This window comes from Neodiprion pinetum, chromosome 1 (genome assembly GCF_021155775.2).
Source record: "Neodiprion pinetum isolate iyNeoPine1 chromosome 1, iyNeoPine1.2, whole genome shotgun sequence".
NCBI classification, from domain to species: domain Eukaryota; kingdom Metazoa; phylum Arthropoda; class Insecta; order Hymenoptera; family Diprionidae; genus Neodiprion; species Neodiprion pinetum.
Genome location: NC_060232.1, coordinates 38,501,910 through 38,526,521, shown reverse-complemented (window position 1 = coordinate 38,526,521; position 24,612 = coordinate 38,501,910). Strand labels below are relative to the sequence as shown.

The 24,612-nt window shown below is 38.0% G+C and overlaps 2 protein-coding genes across 2 annotated transcripts; one reads left to right on the top strand and one right to left on the bottom strand.

Moving 5' to 3' along the window:
* Positions 1–1,065: 1,065 nt before the first annotated feature.
* On the bottom strand, positions 1,066–24,438 carry Swip-1 (EF-hand domain-containing protein D2 homolog Swip-1). The gene is made up of 4 exons (XM_046608851.2): positions 23,939–24,438; positions 3,417–3,564; positions 2,054–2,188; positions 1,066–1,897 (listed from the first exon to the last, which is right to left on the bottom strand). Exons 1-4 carry the CDS (start codon positions 24,103–24,105, stop codon positions 1,760–1,762), a joined length of 588 nt encoding a protein of 195 aa, XP_046464807.1. The 5' UTR covers positions 24,106–24,438; the 3' UTR covers positions 1,066–1,759.
* On the top strand, positions 11,458–15,720 carry LOC124210651 (venom carboxylesterase-6-like). The gene is made up of 7 exons (XM_046608811.2): positions 11,458–11,719; positions 11,792–11,930; positions 12,465–12,810; positions 13,088–13,450; positions 14,416–14,579; positions 14,681–14,997; positions 15,085–15,720. Exons 1-7 carry the CDS (start codon positions 11,493–11,495, stop codon positions 15,272–15,274), a joined length of 1,746 nt encoding a protein of 581 aa, XP_046464767.1. The 5' UTR covers positions 11,458–11,492; the 3' UTR covers positions 15,275–15,720.
* Positions 24,439–24,612: the final 174 nt, after the last annotated feature.

Genomic DNA, 24,612 nt, shown 5'->3' with positions numbered 1-24,612 from the left:
TTTGCAATGACGTTACGTAATTAGTAATGACGAATTGATACTAATTGAATTAAGAAAATGTGAGATTATGAAAATTCTATACATGTGTTAGAAAATATTGAAGCTTTGTAAGTTTTCATTGAATATTCGTGAAAGTGAGTTTGTAAGTCGTTGACACTTGACCGTTAAAAATAACACCCCGCGCAGAAAAGTTTGTAAAGTTGGTACAAGAACGATAACGAGACACAAAACTCACATTAAATATTTTCATACTGTTTCAATATTCTTTAATTCGTTTTTTCGTCGAGTTACACATCTGCTCTTTGTGTATTAATTACCGTAAACACGTTAACTGGTAACGCAATCATCAATTCATCATTTTGCTGAATGCAGACTGATGTTTGCGGATTGCCGTGACCCGCGATTTCAGGCGTATTATTCTGTAACGGGTGAAAAGGCATATAATCGAACGATTTTCTACTTCTCATTTCTTTTTTTATTTGCTTAAAATATAAGTGACGTTTTTACTAGGTATTTTCGAGATTTTGAAATTATCAACATTTACGTTTATTACGATTTTAACGAAACCCAAAGAATAAAAATCTCTTGATTTTCATTTTCTGATGACGACGCCATTATTCACAGGGAAAATGTGAAGTTGGGCTGGAATATAGGATATTAGGAAACGTGAAAACATCTTGCTCTTCAACTATATTTAAATTCAAAATAATGAGAAAACTGCATTTGCATACTGGAATATCACGCTGATGGGAGTGGTTGGCCGTTTATAACTGATACATTGACTGAAATAATGATTATTTGAAAACTGAAAATAATTGTTATTCAATTATTAGTACGTATTAAATAATATTTTATTTACATTATAACACGTCATGCCTTAAACATTCACATTAATTTTAAAATTCCATCTAACTCGCGAGGGTGAATTATATATATGACGATCTTAAAAATCTACCAGAACATGTGTATTATGTGTATGGTATGTATGTATAATAACTATATCAGTCGTTTGCTTTCTAACGTTGAATTCTGGGCAACTTTCTTTTCTTCAACTATAATAATTCTTTCTATTTACTAAAATAAATGCAACGTAATTTATACTAAATCATGACGAAGCTTTTTTTCCTTCCTTTTCACAATCGCGTCAGCCTACAGAAAAGATTTCAAATTGGATAATCAACCTCGTCTAAATTATTATACACATAGCGACGATAATACAATGCAATATTTCCTAGGGAATTTCCCGCTGATGTCAATTCGCATAAAACTATGCAATACAATATACATGCGATAAAGTATTATTACATATGTAATATAATTTTTTCTAACATTTTTTTTTTGTTTCCTGACGAAGATTGACTATTACGATCTTACTTGAAGTTATCTACCTATACATCTATCTATCTATCTATCTATACATTATAATATATTCGTTCTCTTGTTTTGAGCAAGTTGCAAGTTGTTATATACCTTTCACCTTCAACATAACCGCAAAGATGTCTGATAGATAACTTCAATTATACGCATTCTACATATAACATATTTATAAACGCGTTCAATAATTATATAACACCTAGCTTCATATCAACAAACAACAAACATTATCAAAATTTTACAATACATCGAAATTTTACAAAACTATATCGCATACTTTGACTCCGGAGCTCTGTTTTTTTTTTCTTCACAACTTTTATAGCATACATGTTGTTGTTTCGTTACTCTCCTCTTCTCCTCTCTCATTTTCTTCCAGTTTCTTATCTCAATTATTACCAAAGAGGGCAGCCTTTTCACGAAATTGTGCGCGTCTGGCAGCTTTTTCTTCTTCCTCGCGTTTACGGTCCTCTTGCTCCATCCGGATCTCATCTTCAAATTTATTGGCTTTGCGTAACTCGTCGATCTAGATTGAATAACGTTCGATTATGCACCAGATATTCTCATGTATAATTAGACGAAATTTAATGATGCAAGAATCAACAAATTCAAAACAAGTTCAATGAAGAAAGCTAAAATGACTGATAACAGAATAGTCAAGCGATTCTTATCCAATGCACACCTTGGCTTCGAAGAAGTTTTTGGCACCGTTTACGCCCACTTCGTCAACGTCGACTTCCGTCAGTCTTGCAAGTTGTCCCAGCCCGGATCCCTGGTCCAGCTCACCGGCTCGAGCTTTTCGGTATATCAGGAGAAACTGAAAAGTTATAAACATGAAAAAACGATGATCAAACAACACTTATTGTTGGACGTAAAAGCTGAGTAAGCAGTTTTTTTAATTAACGAATAGCAAATTTATCACGGGGATCACTTTTTCATCTTTCCGCTACAATATTACCCAAACATACAGTTCATTTTTCAAATAATGCGATAGAAGATTCAAATAACACCCAAACTCCGAGTATGTATTGGTAAAAATTTGGTAGAACGAAATTTGGAAGATGATTGCGTGTCTGCAATTCTGAGATCGCTTTTTCTCTTCTTTTATTTCTCATTGCCGGACGTAGGTTCGGAATTAATATGGGTGATGTGCAGATTTTCTGTTCGCGAATTAGTCACGAATAATGATAATGAATTTTTCATCACTTTTGTACGTTTCGGTGATTCACAGCTGACACAGCTTCGCTAAAAGGCAGTTTCACGATGAATGCATCGAGGATTAGTCAGCCTCAGGTAAAATAACCGCGGAGAATTGACTGGATTCATTGTTTCGACGAGACGGCCCTTTTGTCGAATGGCACTCGACGAGACCAACGATAATAAGTGATTAATTAAAAACCGGGCTTGCGGGAATTTCAGTCGCTATATATATTTTATTTTTCATGTTCTCTTTGGCGGTGGATAAATACGCAGTGTCTTTCCTGCCTAGGTTGTTAATTATACTAACTTCGAGCCACTGGCGAATCTCCGGCACGGTTAGTTGATGCTCACTGACTCGAAAGCTTCCGTGTATATTATTCATCTTGTAACTGTGTAACCAAGGAGAATTGGAGGAGCGAAATTTCAAGGAACTGCGCATTACTGAACGCGTTGAATTCAGTGTTACGCGAAGGAATTCTTTAGTTCATTTATTTATTTTTTCATATTACACAAGCTCTACAATGTTTTAATTAACTACTCTAATGCGCGATTTTTTTTACATCGAAGAAATATATAATCAAACCATTCTGCGAGTTAATGTTCAAGCTTTGCTGAAAGTGATCGCATTTCATTCGGTTAATTAAATTGAAATGAAGTAATTATTGTTTCTTCCAAAATGAATGTTTTCGCTAGGGTCGAAATCGATCGAAATTGATCGTCGATCAGGATTTCAATTTCAGCTGCGCCTCAGGCTTTTACCGAAAAAATTCCATTATTTTTTCTAAAGTTGAATCGTTAATCTTGCAGCGAAAATTGCAATAATGGTCGGAGTGATTTTCTCTTACCTCTCGGAAAGAGATTCGGCTGTCACGATCCTCGTCTACCTCCTGAATCATGGCTTTCAGGCCGAGATGAGTCTGCGGAGCCCCGAGAACTTCCATCATCCGTTTGAGTTCAGCGAGATCAAGGAAACCGTCGCGGCCGTCGTCAAATCTGGAAAGAAAAGAGAATTAATGAATATAAATAAAAAATAACAAGTACAAAGGGGTTGACGAATCGACGAATATTTGTGTCAATCACTTTATTCCGAAGATACAGAGTGAATTCTTAACGACTGCATGGTCCGTCGTCTGCTAAAATTTGATGCGCATGCGCATTACGACGAACCGTGCGGTCGTTAGGAATTCACTCCCAAAATATATGTATATACAAATGTGATTCGATTAATATTCGTAGAACCATATCCGGATCAGAAAATAACATAGCTCGAGTTGACATTCATCGAAGAATAAGTAAACGACCAAAAAATACGTCGAACTGTATCCTGTATAACTGAACGGCTATAAACCCCGCGTAGTAAACTATCGATCGAAAAATCAATCCATGCGGAAGTTGTTTTTCTGCAAATACCGATAAGCTGGCATCGAAGCAATAATATCCGATTAGGCGGTTGGCCTGCTGGAAATTACAGTGCATCGGAAACGGAGGAAGCAGCCTTCTAGAAATCGATTACCTTCAACCGCATGCAGTCTCCACTTTGGCGCAAAGTTGAAAGCTCGCTGAACGGTGGCAAAATCTTTTCGTCCGTTGCAAGCTCGCCTATTTGCGAATCGTCTATAAATAAACCGAATCGATTTTCACTCTCGGTAACGTTTACACACTCTTCCCAAAGAGAGCGATGTTTAACATTCTATTCCATCGTCTTTATGATTGAATAAAATTCCATATGAGATATGAAAAAACAATTTTTCCAATCGCAGATGTGCAGCAACTGCAGCAGCGATTTAAATAAACAGTCGCAACGTGTTTTTTTTTTTTTTTTTTTTTACCAAAGTTTTTCAATTACGGAGAGGTACACTAGCAAAGATCGGATATCAAAGTCGGGACTCACTTCGCCTTATAAGGCCCCGAGGCTTCGTCGTCAGGCCCCGAGGCACAGCGTTCGCGTATTTTCATTCAGTCGACTGCACTGACTAAAGTCAGAATAATTATAAGTTTCTGCACCGTTATAAGTATAATGTTACACGCTCGTGCGATGTCGCTGTAAATTTACTATACACACGCTACAGCATTAAATATTGCAAGTTCAAGCATATTTGTCGTAAGTAATGGTTCATTCTTCCGACAAGGATAAAATGCCCGTAATTGTCGATTCTATTCCAGTATAGTTAATTTTTTAATACATGAAAAATAATCTACTCACGTAACGCGGTAATTTTCTACATGCTATTAAAAATTGTTTCCTTGACTCGAAGACGGGATCGAGAAATAGAAATTTCGTTTTCCGTCCAAAAAATTATAGAGCGAAGAACCGTCGTAATGAAAAGAATCGTTAGAAATCGCAGAAATGTACAAATACTACGACAATAAAATTGCGTGAGATCGATCGAACTTTACGTCTCCCAGCTATATGTTATACCTGGTTCAACTTTCTCGATGAACATTTAGAATTTCTCTTAACCTGAAGGTACGTGCCATGCAATTGTAGAATATCAATTTCATCGTGAGGAATTTCTTTAAATACTACACGATATGTAATTCAAGTTTGTTTGTTTTCTTTAATCAAGTACAAATTTCTTTTTTTATATTTTTCCATCGTCATACGTTCGGTGCTAAAAAAATTGAAAAAAAAAAAAAAACAAACAAACAAACTCCTGTATCTTTTCCAAAACTAAAAACTGAAATTGCGCATTGTGCAGGATGTGACGTCGTAACCGCAAGTGGGTTGCGTAATAAAAATGACCAGATGCACTCTGCATTGCGGTTAGTTCAGTTATATGTATACAATGTTTATACACACGTGGGTGACGAACACCCCGAGTGTTCCGATCGATCGAGCCAATATAAAGGGCAAAGTTGTCTCAAGCCTTTTAGTCGGCGATGAATCAAGACAACGAAGAATCAAGCAGACTCGAAATGAGATGAAGAGAAAAATCTCACGGTTAATGCTGTTGAAATTTTGTCTCAGCAAAGCTGATGCGGATGCAAATATAAATATAAAAGTGCACGCAGCGGATATTAAAATTGGAATTCGAAATAACTGGATTTTTTATACTTTTGGCGATTCGGATTTCAAGAATTCCCAGCTGACTCACTATTCGTTTACATTATTCGCGTAGATATATCTTTGATAATATTGTGGCGTTTTATTTCCTTGAGAATTCGTGAACCTTGACATTACGCGACGATATTTCAACTCCTCCGCATGCGATCCTCGCGTATATTTCGTTCTTTTCTTTCCCCTCTTCCTTTTTTCCTGACCCCGGTTTCGTTCCTCTTTTATTCTTTACCGAGCTAGGCTTCGTTTTATTCTTGTTTCGTTGCAGATTCGGTTCGTAAAAGATTAAATATCTCCGCAGGATGTGAAGCCAAAGACGCTCGTTTGGTATCCACCTTTTGCGGGCTAACGATAAGAACGACGGGTCAACGGGTGTGGAAATAATTTACGACACGAGTTATGGTTTGTCACGTATTTTGGGTGTAACAAAAGTCGAAATCTCTTCACCAGGCGTTATACATCCTACACCTTTACAGAATCGTAGAGACCCATAATGTTAGGATTTAGGTTCGACACGTCATCGTTTATACATCTTTGACTGTTTACTTTCACCGTCTAGACATATATGCAACTGCACCCGGGTTTTAAGTATTAACTGTGTACCGTGTAAGCTTTAAATTTTTTTAAAAATTTTATGGACTATTTCAACTCGGTACATAGATGCAAGGCATCCGACGACTGTCCAAAGTTCTCAGAATCCGTATTATTTTACTGCGTCGAGTAACCAATTTTGAACCAGTCGTAGGTATTAGAATAGGTTTCCAAAATTATAGTGGTTCTGTTTGAAAAAAAAGAGAAAAGAAGATTTCAGGGAAAAGTTACACGGTTTTAAGAGAATCACACCGTCAGTTTCTTCGAGAAATGAACCGTTCGCAGGAATTTAATACCAAAGCAATTTTCGGCGGTCATCATTTTTTTGGAAGAAGTAAAACTTGAGGACATTATCGTGACAAATGATCGCTCGGATGATCATCAACCGATTTGAGCGTGCTCCAAAGTTCGGTGAAAGCTGAACACAAAAATCGAGAAAACGGTAACCTCGAATATTCTGACATTGAACTGATAATATTTTTTTATTCTTCACGGACTGAAGAAACGGTAAGAAAATTCGAAATTGAACTTTTTATACATTCCATAGAATTGGGTCTGTGAAGAATTCCACTTTCGGGATACGAATCATGTATTTTTTTACTCCCTTTTTTTTTCTTCTCATCTTGTTCTTGTTCTCTCGCATAAACTTATGTCAGTCGATCCGTCTGCCTTCTAGTCTGCGGATTGTTTTCAGCCTCGGCTGCCAAGGAGGCGCCGTCGAAGAAGGTTCTACTGACAATAAGATTATATAGGGAAAAATATATCATAGAATATTCGCAGCGATGTATTGAAATGCTTACAATTCATTGACGTTGATTTCGAGTGATTTGTATTGATTTCTACCTTGTAATGCGATTACCATTCGTTTCCAATGCTAACCACGCGGATTTCCAATGATTTCCAATTATTTTTAGGCGTCTTTCAATCATTTCCAGATCAGGCAGAATCACAGAAAATTACAAATATTGTCACTGGTAGTCAATAAAACGCTGGGAAATCATTCGAAATCAAAGAATATCAATTTGTTGGAATATTTCAGTCATTTGAGTTCTTTTGCTTTCCAATTGTTAAATTTATCACTTCGTTAATTGAACGGCTATTTATCGTTTATCGAATTCCAGCAGGCTATCGGCAAAAGTCGAGTGACAAATCACGCTTCATTTATTCCCATTCGAATTTATATCGTCTGATTCAGATAATTTCGATCCTTTAATCAAATATGAAATATTTCGTAAAAAATTTTCAGACTTTCTAGTTTTTTATCCAATTCCGGTTTCTGCCTCTCTCCAATAAAATTTATATTTATATATAATTTATAATTGCAACGCGAAATCAGTTTCTGAGGTTGACTCTACTTTTTTAGTCAAACAAGGCTTCAACGTCAATTTATTCTTGCACAAGCATTAAACTTTCGCAACAGTTGCAAGAAGATCTAGCAACAGTGATCGTAACGAGAAAGAATAGTAACGGATACCAGACTTTCCGGTAACAGCTAGAAAACTAATTTTCATTTGGTATCTAGAACAATATCTTTCGATTGTGGTAAAAAATGAAAATAGTTAAGGACTGAGCGGTAATCGGAGCTAAAAATTTCTCTCAGTGTATTATCAGACAGTAAAAAAACGTATTTTACACGTCGTTTCAGCCGTTTTAACACGAAGAGATGATTACAGAATTACGCTCCAGATAAATCCCACGGTAACCGTGCATTTTCACGATATATTGAATTTTGTATCCGTAACACATGAGTCGGGTAGGAAAAAGGTCAATGGAACTGTGCATTTGGTTTCACTCACAATGCGATGCATGCGCTGCATGCGTTACATCATGCGCATGTAAATTACACACACATATTGATTCGTCAACGATTTGCATCTGGGGTCTGCGCATTGAGACAATTGTTTACAATGGCATTCGCTTCAAAGCTTTCAGCTGGTGAATTGTTAGTTTCAATCCGATATGCGTGCACGTTGTGTACGTAGACGTCAGAAAACGCAAATGGATACACGACTTTTAAAGTCTCTTAGAATTCGGTCAAGGCGAGCAGCCTTCGATCGTGCGTAATGCTCGTTTGATTTCCAACACCGACTGGGTCGTACAATTCAGGTTATCAAACGGCTTCGAGCTCCACGATAAGAATGGAAAAACCAAATAGGACAGAAGTACGGATTAAATGGAAAGCGTAAAAGTTAAACGTTTTGTCAAAAGTCTAACTCTTAAATAGATCGCCAATTTTTATTCCCGACTTTTGGACGGATCGCAGCGCAAGCTGTGCGAAATCGAAAGGAACTCTACAAGTGTAACGGGTATCGTTAAAAAAAAAAATAACATACTCACTTTCCTCACTCGCCTGTAGAAAAAATTGGTCTATATACTTATGCCTGAAAACTTATGAACCGTGAATATGAAAATTTTATAACTTCCTGCACACTTTTGCCGTAATTTTTTGCCGAACGTTAATTAGACGGCTGTGTTAACATCTGTAATGATTTCAGGTCTGTCTAGCGGCTTGTAAAACCATATAATGTTCACGTATTATTTATTAATTACTACTTCAGTCGATAATTATCTCTTCCGGTAGACGCGCAGGTGTAATTATGATTCACGTTTCTTCTTCAGTTCTTCACCGTTGAATCGAGTTGGATAATTAATTAAAATGTTCACATATGTACCAGAATCAAACTAGCATAGGTGTAATTTATATAACGTAGTACGGTACATTGAAGTGAAACGAAAGAGATCTTCACATGAAATTCAAATAATTACCTGTTTTAAAATACTCATATCGTGATAATTTTTACGCCAATTATAATTCCACATCAATTGTTTATCTCGGTAGCAGGTATTTTAGACGGTTTGTAATTATAAATGGATCACCGTTTTCATTTATTACTTGAATAAATATTCGTGCGAAAATCGATTCACTGAAATTGCGAAAGTACCTATTTTAGCTAGAGCTAATTAGCGCTCAATTATCGAGGTGTTGAATATAACGAATATAATTGTACTTATTGGACACAAACGACAGAATGCATCTCCATGTATTGGAATTCGATAAAACCTCCGGCTTAATTAAAAAAGTTCACGTGTATGGGTATTGTATAAAATTCAGGTTATATTAAAAGCCTGTCGACAGCTATTCCAGACAATAGATTGTTAAATCATCGCATTGTACGTAGGAAAAAAGTGTTGTAGATACGTGAATCGAAATTCGATCCTTTTCTTCATTTTATTTTTGAGCATAATCAGTTGCGCATTGATATAAACTGCTTTCTTCATCCGCAGAGCGATAAAATATTTAAGAAAACTGAATTATCTTGTCGACAATTACGATTGACAAGTATTTTGTTTGCAACTTGATTATTCTCCTGGAAAATATAATTCTGTGAGATTTTCCGCGCAGTTTTCACCGTTCTGCACATTTTCATCAATTCTCAGCTTGATTGCAATCACGATTCAAATTGCCTGATTTCCCGGCAAACAACTTCTCGAGTGCATTCACTGCACGTGTGCATACAAGGTATTCTGCACATTGCCACTTTGTCATTGCCTAGTCAGCTCTGGAGGTTGCAATTTTTACTGCCTTCGAACCATGCGTCTGTTTTTTCGTTTTTATTGCGAGTATAACGAAATGTGAAATAGAGGCTGAACTGCTGCAGGTAATCTTATATGCAAATATAATTTTACACACGCATATGATTTGACAGGTTTCGATTAATCGTTTTCAGAACAATCGATTAAGCGGCCCTGCAAAAAAACATTTGGTTTCAGCTGCATGGGATGTATTTAGTAAATTTTATGCTTTTGTCTGTGCTGAATCTAAAAACGAATTCCATTTCCCTCCATTACGTACAGTATTTTTGTAAAATACAAGATATTTGAATATAAAGAAAAAAAAAAACGCACAACGGTAATGAAAAAAACTGAAATTTTATTACATTGAACTAAACAATGTTTCTTTATGAAATGTACTGGACATTCCGTGTTCATTCTTTTCACCTATGAAACCTTTGCTCTTTCTCTTTGATACTTCTTCGAACATGTATCCACTTTCAATTTTATGTTTCCCTGTTTGTATTTATTCCTGAGTCTAACTCTAATACGTATTAAATGGAAGTAAGAAATGAATTTTGTGCAGGATTTTTGGAAACAAGAAGCTGGATACCAGATTTCGAATTAAATGGGAATTTCACTCCAAATGAAACTACAAACGCGAATTCACGAAAAAACCAGACGTGATGGAACTTTTTGATTATTTTTCCCGATTCCGCTGAGAGTGAGAATTCACAAGAAAAAGTATAAGCAACACGTGCAGGTTTTTTATTTGCAGACCTGTATTATTGTTTTATCAATTAAATACGATCGTTAACGAATAATCGATCAATCCCACGGTCCTGATATTCGACTTCTTTGTAACAACCCGCTCGTTCTTGTTGTTGGAAAATATGGCAGCAGTGTCAAAATACCCGGGGGGGATGATATGCCGGAGCTTTTTATAGCCCAACGAAACGCACCAGTGCACGGCGTGCGTCGTAACGACGTAGGAGGCATTGACTCGAACCATAAATTTGGAATGATAGACAAACAGAGAGATTGCAACAACATATAAGTGATACACGTTACGTGATATATCCGTAACGATTGCGCGATTTGAAGTAACCGTATGAGAGACGATTAAAACGTAAACAATGAATTATTTATCAGAAAATAAACTCACATTTCTACGGATAGCAACGACTTTTTATCCAGTACATAATTTTCTTTTTCCAAAGCTTATGGAGCGGTATAATTTACACAGCTTTAAAAGTGAGCATGTTCAATTATTTATTGTTTATTTATTGATATCCGGTTAGTTGAAATTGAAGTTGAGATAAGAAATTACTTGGATATGATAAGACGGTGAAAGTATACAGCAGAGTATAATTGTTCGTTTATCTGGTTTAGACGCAAATTTTTATATGGAAACTGGAGTCCATTGTTATCGGGTGATCACTTTTTCCGCAGATATTTTCGGCACTGAGTCGATTTCCGACATTGCGACATGTTGTGCAACGATGGAATTTGGCGTTTATGTGTCGAAATCGGTGAGACAAGATTCATTTTCTTGTTTTTATTTTCGGTTATCATTATCAAAGAGAAATACGAGCGAATGGAGATCAAAGTCTCGCGTCTAGATTACGTTAAACACTCCCTCCCTTTCCGGGAGGCGATCAAGAATTGAATCTAGAATTCTTTCAGTAGTTACTTTGTTCTGGTCAGTCAGAGGACCGACATGGCTTTCCATATTCCGGTGAATTATTCATTACTGACTATTCTGATATTAACGACAAACATTAACGATTATTCAGCTGGCCTTGCTCAGGCAAATAGCATCGTTCGTCAGACAGTGAACATTCCTCAAGGTACCTTGCTGGGCACGGTTCGAAAGACCATCCACAATCGAACGGTTTCAGCATTTTTGGGTATACCGTACGCGCAACCGCCGGTTGGGGATCTCAGGTAAATTATGGACGGATCATCTCGTTTTTGTTCAACCGAATGACGGTGGATCTACACCTTTTGAAACGACAGGTTCCGGAATCCTGTACCTGCGGATGGCTGGAGTGGGACTCGCGATGCCACCTTGGATTCGGAAATGTGCCCCCAGTTACTGGGGAACGAAGTTAAGGGAAAGGAAGACTGTTTGTGGATCAACGCTTACACGCCGAAGGTAATTTGAACGTATACAGGTGCCGATCGCTTAGAAATCGAATCAATGATTCCAATTCGTTGTCTTGGGTTCGTGCATGTTCACTCATTCCCAACGTCATCTTTAATTTCCAATCATTTGTTTCCCAGTGATTTGGGATTGGATAGAATCATAGGAAATCATAAAAAGTTAGTGGCAATCATCTCTATAAGGCTAAGAAATCGACAGAAATCACTTGGCGAAGTGAAAATTGACGAAAGCACATGATAATGGAGGAATCAGTAGAAGGTTAACGAATTGAAACCATTCGACGATTTCCACCATCATGTGATTTTGAGTGAGTTGCACTAATTTTCAACGACTCAAGTCGTCTCGATTGATTTCTCATTATTGTTTCAAAGAATGATAAAATCGTTCGAGTTCCTTTGATCCACAACTTGATTTTCAACTGTGTTAATTCACCACTTTTCCAATTTAGCGAACGACCCCTCTCCAAAGCGTCTCATCTGCGTTGCGTTCGTAATTAAAGCACCCGTTAATCTGTTCAAAAAACAGCTCCCGAAGGGTGATAATTCATCGCTACTACCAGTGATGGTTTACATCTACGGAGGAGCCTTCACCTCCGGAAACGCAAGATCCGACAGGTACGGACCAGAGTATTTACTCGATGCGAACATAGTGCTCTTTCTACCGAGTCACCGAGTCGGTCCATTTGGATATTTGAGCACCGGTGACGAAGTCGCGTCTGGTAATTGGGGCCTCAAGGACCAGATCCTCGCACTTAAATGGGTCCAGAATAACGCAAGATACTTTGGTGGCGATCCGGACCGAGTCACACTGTTCGGTGCAAGTTCGGGCGGTGCCTGCGTCCATCTTTTAACCTTATCAGACCTCACCATTGGTAAGACACCATATGCAATAATAGCGATGAACATCGACTTGTTCATCCCTGATCCTCATCGATCTGATCAATCACCATTTGCTTCTTTCAAGTAAGGCGTACTGGTAACGGATTGTAGTAAATTTATACTACGATCATGATGTATCGATCGATTCTTTGGTCCCTTATAACTGCATATTGGTCCAACTATTCGAATACTCCTCATACTTGTCGATACTTCCGTATTGGCTGCGGTATCATGACGAGTGAATACATTTTTTGTTTTACCTACCAACAGGACTGTTTCACAAATACATAACGCAGAGCGGATCGGCTCTCGGTATCTGGTCCCAATTACCAAGATCTGGTTACTCGAGCCGGGCTTACGAACTTGGCGAGTACGTCGGCTGCTCGAACAAGACGTCAGCGGCTCTGGTCAAGTGCCTGCGAGAAATTGACTTCGCCAAAATCATAGCTACGGCACCGCGTTTCATTCGCTGGCATATATGGCCGGCAATTGTTTGGGCCCCAACTGACGAGCCGAATATCGAAGGCGCGGTATTTACCGACACTACGGCTAATATATTTGCGGCTGGGAAAATCCGGGACTTGCCTTGGATTTCCGGTGTTGTCCGAGATGAAGCGATTCTCTATACCGTTAGTGAGTGTCTCAACAATATTGCCCTCTTGTTTACTCGTGTGGAAGACCTTCGGACGTTTCAGCCAAGCGAGAAGGTTTCCTAATCCCTCAATTATCAAACAGTATGAAGCGCCTCGTGATTATATTATTGCAACCTTCTGCTTACTTAAACAAATGTGAACTGCAGCCTTGAATCATTAGCAGTCGAAGTTATAAGGGCATTTCAGATTAGGGTGATAGCGTGTTCTATCTTATGTAGTGCACAAACGCAACAACGCATGTAACGATGGTTCAATGCCAAAGTTCAGATCAGATGGAATGTCAAGATGAGTGGTGTTTCACTAGACAAAGATTTGATAAGCCCGAGCAGCCTAGATGGTTACAGCAAGTTTATTGCACACAAGTAACATCAGACCTCGTAACATAACGGTGGGAACTACAAGAGGTCGAAAAAGTATCCACCAAAAAGCAGGAAATAATGGTTCAACAAATCGCCGTCGCAACAAGAATAGCGCTTATAAGCAATGAGGGAAACAATCTGATTGGTGCTCAGCAATCAGGGTTTGATTGGGTTCAATCTGATTTCTGGCGTTTGGTGGAACTTTTAGTGCAAAAATGTCATCTTAATTGTCATCTACTTTACGGACACTTTCTACCATGTACACGGAGATAGTCCTCCTTACCTTTACCCTCCATAAATTTCAGCTACACTAAGTGCGCTAGACCCAAGTAATTACAAAGGATTTGAAATAACTTGAGGTAATGACTTGACTTCGACTGATTGTCATTATTTCGAAGGATTTTGACCGATTTTAGGGAACTTTACGGGCGGCCTCAAAGCGAGTGCATGGGTTAATACCAGAGGGATCGTAAAACCTTCGTAGAAGGTTCGGTTATCTAATCCCAAGCCACTTATGTGCCGATTCAAATCAACTTTGTTTCGACTACTCGTACAACATTCTTATGCTACGTTCGAATGGTTGCAGAGTTTTTCGAAGACAAGGAACTGTTTCGCCGCTTTCTGGAGAACTTCGATGCTGTTCTACCTCAAGCTGCAACGTTGGATTATCAACCGGATAAAGGGGCTGCTTACGTCGATGCCGTGAAGTCGTACTACTTGACAGGTGGTCTAAGTGGAAATGAAAGTTTGGTGAGATACTGTGAATTACGAATGAAAAATCAGGTTTAGAACATGGATTCTGCGCGCTGAGAAGCGGAGCTTTTTGATTTATGGATTTTTCCCACTGACAGATACTCCAAAACGTTACGGACGCCTTCGGCGACGTTCTTTTTCGATATCCAGCCTACAGCGCGCTTCTTCAGCACCACGCTGTCGCGAAAAATCCGCAGTATTTCTACACACTGCAGTACCGGGGCACTTTCAGCAACATCTTTTTCTCCCAGGACAATCCGAAAAGCTTGGGTGTGGGACACGGTGATGATACGTTTTACATATATTTCCCGGAGTTGCAGTTTTCACCCGCCATTTACAACAGAACCGTTACAAAAAGAGATTTGGAAGTTACGGACATCATGGTGCAGTTGTGGACGTCCTTTGCGATCGACGGGTAACGGTTTTCGATACTAGCGACACGATTCAAAAGAATATTCTGCGAGCTGTTCGAAATCTCTGACAATGGATAATCGTTTTTCAGAACACCAACTTCCCCGGCTTTAAACGGGACACCGTGGGCCCCATTCTCTGCAACAGAGGGCAACTATCTTAGGATAGGAAATGAATACGAGGTATCACTGGGAATGGAACATGCCTTTTATAAAGAGCGAATGGAGTTTTGGTCGACTGTAACGGAAGTCACACGAAAACGTTGGTCTCGATCAGCTTAGCTGACAGTCTAAAACAGAATTTTCTATAAAACTTATTAGATAGACCAAATACTCCAAGTACAAAAATCTCGCGCGTGTCTGCGTTGAATTGAATCGAAGGAAGGATAAATTCGTACAACGTCATGCAGATTAACCGACTGTTTAGAAGTCGAGTGTATTGTAATGTACATATTCTGTTATGCTCGAGGAATCTTGGATAGAAAAGTATAGGATTTATAAAGAATCATATTCCTGGAGCACGTGAGACGTGAGTTTGGGATTAAAAACTCGATCATCATCCAACGATAAGCATATAATTAGTATGAAAAAACACCTCTTCCATAACGTTATCTGTTTCGATTGAATCACCGTCTCATCGTTCACAATATTAAAAGTAGTTCGAACCAATTACTTTCCCACATACCTGGTTGGTACATGAAATAAATTTCACCACCGTAACTGATTGTGAGTGTGTTACATCATTTTATTCTCCAAGCCTAACCTTCTTCTCTGATTCTTTGGTATGCGTTCAAGTTTCCGTCTGTACAATTCAATAATCGATAACCTGACCGATGACCGAAATAAGTAGTCCGCATGGATTCGTATTAGTAATCAAGACAGTGCGTTAGAAATTTCCGATCAAGACACACATACATGCCTTGGCGCATATGATATTCAAGTGGCGATTTTCGAAGCTACGTACCCGACATACCTTACAGTATATACAGGCGAGTACTGCAATGGACGATAATGTTTAAATGAACAGAGCTTATCGCGTACCGTTAAATACTCAGGATGCAAGATACCCGAGTGCACGCTTATAGAACTCTCAAAGATAAACCCGCCGTCGGATTAATATTATTAAATCAAGACGTTGCAGCGACGTTGCACACGATAAAGAAACGGAGCTCCAGGCCCTGGTTCAGCGTTTTTTACAATCCTACTCCTCGCAGGGAAGACGATGAAGATGACAATACCGATGAATTCGATATCCGATATCGCTCAGGTTGCTTCTGCAGTTTATGGCCTAAGAAGAAAGGATATTGATTCCGTAATTTGCGAGCGTCCACGTTTTGTTAAAAATTATGTAGTTCGGGATACAGGATGAAAATTATTTTTGTACAACTGTGAACTTTTATCTATCGTCACTTGTACTATATTTTCTTCCAACTATTGCGACGGTAAATTAATGTTCGAGTTTTATTTTACTGAAAAAATTTAAGAATACGAACAGTTTTTAGCCGTTATTACGATGTAACGATACACGTTTTACTAGAATTTTCTAGTAACTTTGAGAAGCGAAATTTTCTTCATTTTATGGAGAAGATTCAAATCGCGTTGTCTAATCGCACTGATCTCGTTATTATATAAGAATAATTTACATACGTGTGACGTGCATTTTTTTTTTAACCTTTTGCCATAAATTTATGCTACGTAACAATTGTATATTCAACTGTAACTGAAGACAGCACGTAGAAATAATTTCACTTTACCGAGGCGTTTTCGCAAGTCTTTGAGTTCAGACAGCTTCGTCTAACTAATCGCCCGATCGATTTGCTACCGCTGAAAATTTATGCGAAGAGATGAATCTGTTGGCATATAATATTCAACGAGCGGCTTGACCGTGTCGACCTTGACCCGAAACATGGCGTTTTTCTTTACTCGTATGCTCAAGGTCGCATTCTTGAATGTTAATTTTGCCTTTGAGTCACCTGTGACGTTGGCAACTTTGTTCGAAATACTTTTTGCACTCTGTGTGGATGAAAAATGTAAGCATATTTGCAATTCTTGATAGTTTAATTCACTTGGTTTGAATTGTTGACGAGTTTCAAATTTTTTGCACATCTGACTAATCGAAATACGACCGGTTGGAGTTGTTTTCTCGTTACTCCGAGTGTCGCAGGTTTTCGAATCACGCGATGAAGCATACTGAGCAAATTCTTCACCGAGTGTAATTTTTTTCAATTGAAGGAAATCCATTTCTGGCATTCATAATCCTCTAAGCAGAAATTCGTTTACGTATAATTCGTGACTTTACCACGCACGTTTCAATTCACTAACAAACAAGTTTGAAAGTGCTTGAAAATATAACAATGTTATACAAAAGAGCGACGAAACGTGCCTGGTAGTATAAAGATTGAAAAAGCACGGTGAGGTTGATTTAGGTGCTTATTTTTAGGCTATCGTCAAAGTGTCAGCTTCTCCGAAGTGTAATGAATATTACAAAAGAGAAGCAGAAGAATTTTGTCAAAAGCTTGATGTAACGTTACACGGACCATGACAACAACTCTTCACCAGCCCAGCCCGTTGCTGAATAACGTCGAGTAACTCGTCTCACTAAAGAGCTTCTTCGTTCTTTCTTTCCTTTGAAACGTAACCGTACTCTCTTCGCTCGCGTACCGATCGAGATAAAACGACGCGTAGGAAAAAAGCCATTCAAAATTTTTCAAATTTTTTTCAAATAAAATAATAAAAACGAATCGAATTAAGAGGCAAAACAACTGAAACGTAACAAGCGATTCACATAGTTTTCTTCTTCGTTGAAATGTACCTTCGTTAAATATGTTATCATCGTGATCGTTAATGTTGAAAGTGAAAAAAAAGAAATGAAAAAAAAAAAGAAAAGAAAACGCAATCGTAAAAGGATAGAAGCGAGCTAAAGGCTGATCATGTTCGTCACTTATTTGGGTAGACGTAAAGCTCTGTTTAATTGACCCGTATAAACGCAGACTTGCTCAATCAGTTTGACTGTTACGACTAGGCGCCATGATATCACGCTCGTTAATTGTTGAGATTGATATCGAAATTTACAACGTGATCGTGGTTGATACCGAGCTTCCAGAGTCGGTTGTGAAAAAATTGTGAAATCGATGGCGGTTGGCAAGATTTTTAACACGAAAGGCGTTTTCGTTATTCATCGATGATTATTGCAGAGCTTTGCCGACTATTCCTCGGTTATTTTCTTTCCCTTTTAGCACAGTTATTTTGAGATTGAACTGCCTGGAGTGAAGTGGCGATAAAATAACCACAACCAATATCCGTCTCGATGTAATTATGGAATATGGAGTGAAGCCGAGTCTCTATATTTTTATAAGACACGATTACGGATTTATGCATCAAATAAATATTGGCGGTAATTTTTGTATGCCTGGAATTAATTCAACGGATACTGGTCGGTTTGGATTGAGATAAAACGTGGTTGAAATATTAACAATGACACGTTCGGTCAATTGGTACTAAGAAAATCGCGACACGTGTCGCAGAAGTTGCAAGCTTTGAGAACGAATCGAGTCGTCATCGCGGCGAAACAGCTTCCTGGTTGTTATATACATTATACAAGGGCGTGGAGAAAATTATCTTGTGTCAGTATATAAAGCTATTTTTAAGGTCGAAATAACACTGCCGGAGATAACGAAACCATGATGACCGCGGACAGAAAGATAAAATGCAAAACTTCGCTCGCCACGCTGCGATAAATATTAATTATTTTCACTCTTCGTACACAGCAAGGAATCAGAAACGAACAATATTTAAGATGTGAGAGAAAACAATAAAAGGAAAGAAAATCCTTTGTTGACTGTCTATTATCGACAATTGACATTGACTTTACGAGTTGTTTAGCTACGTGGCCGGAGGGTCGGAGTTCAAAACGATCAAACGGTCCGTCAGCAACGGTTCAACAAGCCGAACATGACAAACGAAACACGCAGAGTTACATGTTACAACAAATGAATGACGACGGTGATGATTAATATTATGAAAAAAAAAAAAAATTGTTTCCAATCACAATGAACAAGAAGGAAATGGTGGTTAAGCGCAAAGGGTCAGAGTTCGTGACCCAGTGCTATGATAGACCCCAGTATATTGCGTACAATGGTAATTTATTGTTATTATTGTTATTATTATTATATAAATGTACGAAACACACACGTTGCGTAATAAATGCAGCCCGTTGTGAATTTTTCACCGTAAATATTTATCGGGCCAATGAAAATTGCGCCACGATTCTCGACGTGGATCGTACAGCGAATTCAATTCCGAAAGGAAATTGTAACAAGTATAATGTTTCAACAGATCATATTGAAGTTAGTTACGTTATCATTTACTGCTCTACAATAAATTGTAAAAATTTTCCCGAAACTCATGAATTAAATTGAAATTGTTTGAATTATTAAAAAAAAAAAACTGTTAAAAATAGTGTGCATTTCAAGTTTGACGGTGAATATCTTCTGAACGAAGTTAATTTAATCGACTAATCACAAGAGACCTTTTTTTTTTAGAGAATTCAATTTCCTACGAAAATTTGAGACGCATTTTTTTATTTTATAAATAGGAGATACCGAGAGGCGGAGGACCTTCCTATTAAAATTAAGAGCTCATACTTGGAGAGGATGTTTTGAGGTCTCTACCAACCAAGTTTTCGGAGTATAAAGTGAAAAAAAAAATAGTCGATTATTTTGGCCCACCCTAATATATATATATATATATATATATATATATATATATATATATATATATATATATATATATATGTATTGATAAAAGTTGTAGAATTCGGTGGGATTTTATCAACTCGAGCCAAACCTGATATTGAGAAATTGGTAACTGTACCACAAGTGAAAATGTTCCAAAAATGTTCCGCCAATTTGAAAGGTTGCAATCTATAACGACGTCGAGAAAAATCAGGTATAAATAGTAACGTGAAACGAAAATAAGCGAGATACTCTCCAGCACTGATCATATTTTCTCCGAGGTCTCTTAAGAGAGATGGAAAGAGAGTGAGAGAGAGAGAGAGAAAAAGAGAGAAGGAGAGAAGAAGATGGACTCCGGGCAGCGTCTCAAGTCTCGCCAAGATGTTTTTTTTTTTGTTTTTTTATCCCTTTTTCCAAGCTTTTACCTTTTTTTCTCTCTCTCTCTCACTCTCTTTCTCCTTCTCGTCCGCCTTTATACACACTTTTTCTTTGCCGGTATTTTGAACCGGCTGTTGTAGGGCGGCTCTGGCGACGCCGCCGAAGTCTGACAATGCGGCGCAAAGGTTGGACGTTCCACCAATCCTGCAGGTACGATTCAGGGCCGCACCGTTAAACAATTTGCCTTCCTTCCACCCTCCTTCTCAAGAATTTGGAGCTTTGGCCGAGAAAAAAGCAGAAAAAAAAACAAAGAAGAATCCCGAAAATCGGTGATTCGGGAGAAAAGTGGACCGTATCGATTATTCATCGATTTCTACAGCCTAACAATCTAATTAGGTATAGTTTCCATCTGATTTTGATCTCATCTCGATAACATTACTGCTTCTGACGGTATGTTGCACTGTGAGAAAAAAAAAAAAAGGAGAAGAGAAAATCGTAATATGTTTATCAAATAATGTAAATCATCTCGAAATAAACTCGCACGATAGATTATAATCGATGAAATATTTACAATGATTTTTACCGAATTTGTAAGTTTCTACAATTATGTGGCAATCGTCATTATCGCGATAATGTGATAGTGTTACGTACCATATTGAAGTTAGTAGCGTTAATGTAACGGAATATTGAAACTAAAATTAATTATCTATTTGAAAATTTAGAACGGTTGGAAGGAATTTAATTTAAAAAATCTGAATACACTTTGCGTATTAAAAATAGATTACTCGATTTGAGACGATCCTAGATTCGCGAAGTAATGATTTTTCCTAAAAGTGAACAAGTTATGACGAACTTCATTCTCTCTCTTCGTTACATGAGAACCTGTGTTGAGCTGAATTGACCTGAATTTTCTTCTGCATTGTATACACGTATTCTCCTATACGTAAAATGTGTGTATACGTTGTGTAAACGTTATTTTACATTCTTTTAACACTACACTTGAGATCACAGGCAGCACCGCTCCCCCCCCCCCCCCCCCCCTCATCTTTCCCTTTGTAAGAGATAAGCTGGAAACTTCGCTCTACAGATAAGATAAAGAGGATCGTGAGTTTGCCATTTTTTATATCGTTCTGGTATATAATGTACACAAATAAATTCCAGTTTACAGGATTGTAAAAAAAGAAACGTAATAATACACCGCAGAAATTTGAAAAACAAAAAGTTGTTTGCTTTTTTTTTTTTACGAATAATCAGCAAAATTCTTGATTTAATTAACATCGTCGCTGATCCCGGCTAAGCTTTGGGATAATATTTAAAGCAATAATCTGCACGCAATAAATCGCAGAATTAAGCGATTCGTTATCTTTCAGACCTTTACGGTTATCCGTTTAGTGAAGGCGAAGAAACAGGTGTTGTGTGAACAAAGTTCATTCGCGAAGATGAAGTTAGTAACGTTACTTTAACGACGTATGATTAGGAAAAATCGTTACTTTGTACCTTTAGCAATGTCCGAAATTTAGTAAATCCGAATAAAAAAAAAACAAACAAAAAAACGTGCTTTTGATACGAAAGGCCAACTTGCACTTGAAATTCATTCAAATATTGAGAAATTAGGATTTTTTCCCTGATGTTTAATTACGTCAACGTTATTAACTTCGGTCTCATATTTATTCGACATTGGTTAAATTATATGAAAAAATGTAATTAGTATACTACAATTTAATTTAGCTCTTATGTATTATATTCTAGAATAGGTTTAAATAATTGAAGAGGCTTTCAAGCAGATAACATTTACGCAGCTTGATCGAGTACCTGATCAACTGATCGATTGTAACGGAGACACGTGTGAATGTATACAGAATTCAATTCAACGCAGCGATAAATTTATTACAAAATAATGTTCGAAAGGAATACGTATAAAAAACAAAAAGTATTCGGCACTCGGTAATCGAGTAGAAGGATTGACCGTCGGCATTGAGTGAGATGGGAATAAAGATGTAAAAAAATACTGTAATTTGTACCCATTACACAAATTGCAAAACATGATAGTGATATAACGCGACTGATAAGCGGCTAAGAAATTCGGAAAGTCAAATATTAATTGCTGGCATCGTCGAGACGATTCTCTGAAATCATCTTCGAAGATTAAAATTTCTGTTTCACGCTCTGTTGTCCGACAAATATTACGTACGTATGCAAAATTGTGTTTCAATCAACAATTGCGTTGCAGAAAAGATTCGCCGTTTTATTTATACAACACAGGGGAAAAAATTGACGGACGAACCACGTCGGAAGAATATCGAGGAATGAAAATAAACTGAGAATATGAGATACTTGTAAGGTATAATCATGCGATCCTATAAGATGACGTGAATATACTCGAACCACATGGATCGGATTTCCAGTTCCAGTTTGCCACATACATCGCACGACCGCAAAAGATATTTTCAATGTCCTCATGTTTCCGGAGTATCAGTTTTTGCGGGTATTTTTTCTTCGTTTTCATCCTGGTATTCTATACCAGAAGCCTGTACAGTCCGATGTGACTCATGCGGTATATTTGCGTTTAAACGCATCCGATTCGTTACTCGTTTCGCACCTAGGTCATGCTTTCGTTGCAACAATTCCAATCAATAGATAAGAAATACACCTTAAACTAATCACTTACCAGGCAGGAGTTTATACTCGATCTATAAACTGTCGCTTGGGGTGTTAATCTGTGCTTGCGATCAAGGTATCGCTGATTACTACTATGATGTATAATTGTGACGAGGCGATTACGCGAATTCGGAATACCGTACGATTCGTAATCGACATTTGAATTTCGTTACGGCACGTTTGTTTGCACAATACTGAAGGTGGATACACTTCCGAGGAATCGAGATCAAAGGAAAAGTGAGCACGTGCGAAATCGGTTGTATTTAGTTACCGGTGTGCGTTACCTTGTATAAATGTTTATTCAATCGGGCAAAACCTTCCGTAATGTGTTACTGCTCTGCGAGATACGGGAGTATCGTTTATTTTTTATTTGCTTTTTATATACCGATACCTTGTACTCGGGTTACAGCTACAGGCACAGGTATAACAAAGCATATAACACACGACTCTTGTTCATTATCATCGCCCACAGGGGTTCTCGTATTATACGAAATATTCACGCGTGTGGAGTAAGACTAATTATTTTTACAATCGAGTATTTGAATTCGATATCGTTGTCATTATTGAGACTATTATACGACCTTCAATGAACTTGAAGATACCGTATTTTCGAGGCGCCGAAAAGTCTTTTCAATGTGAAAGAATAGCGCATCATTGAAAATATAAATGTTTGGTTTTCAATTGTTTCAGGTTCGAAATTCAAGGAGTTAATACATTTTATAAACAGTATTACAATGTTAGAATCAATTTCAGAGTCGCAATGAAGCACATATATTTTAAACGAGATAATTTTATGCGAACAAAAACTATGCTATGTACATTGGATTTGCAACTTTTAGAGAACTTTTGTTGAATCCCAGGCAAGTGACGGCGATTTGAGATGTGAAACGAAGGCAAGCGAATTCGAAGCGCTTGCATCGTTTCTCTAGATTGGCTGGTGCCGCGTGACGTCAGCGCGGGAATAATGACAAATTCAAATAGTTGCTTGTTAGAAAACGTTTCACGAGGGGCGATTTCGGTCGAAATAATGCGTCATATAATACTATGCAATTATAACGTAACCGTAACTGTAGACCCGCGAATCGACTGATTAGCAAGGAATGACGCGGTAGAAATAATAACAATGTATGTAATAATAACAAATCGGCGTTTCGAGACACGACGCACTCTGACTCACCTGTTGAAGGTCTGCTCGTACTGCTTGATTTCGCGCCTCGAGAGTTCGTGGAATTCCGTGTACACGTTCACGTATTTGTACTCCTTCTTGACTTCTTTCCCCTCCTCGAGTTCCTCGTTGATCCTCTGTCTCCTGTTTAAAAGGTTACTCAATTCCGCGTCGGCCATTCTCGATCTTGTATTATTGTCTTTTGTTTTTCTGCGTCGATACGTCAGGTGCGATAAAGGCCTTTCAAACGCGTCAAGCCTTCCTTTATTTTTATTTCTTATTTTTGTTTTTTTACTTTACGAAGGTCTTGACTTTATTCTCAATGCTGCTCACTCGCTCTGCTGAAAAATATCGACGATCCTCTTCACCGCTCCGTTCGAAACGCGAACGCGACAGCGATTTCAAATCAGGAATAAATAAAAACTCGGCTTCACCCTGAACCAGGCGTCACACGCCACGTGATACCTCGACGGTTGCGCGAGGACTAAACAAACTTCCTTCTCGCAGGCAGGTCTCTCTCTATCTGTCGAGCAGACTGCTACCTTCGTCGTAACGCGGCGGGCGGTCTGGGCATGCGCAGACTCTAACGATCGGTTCAAAACGTTCGAACACGCTCGCTGAATTTTTTTGAGAACGATCTTATCGACGGCGCAGGACGCGGTTCACTTTTGTTTATTTTTATATCA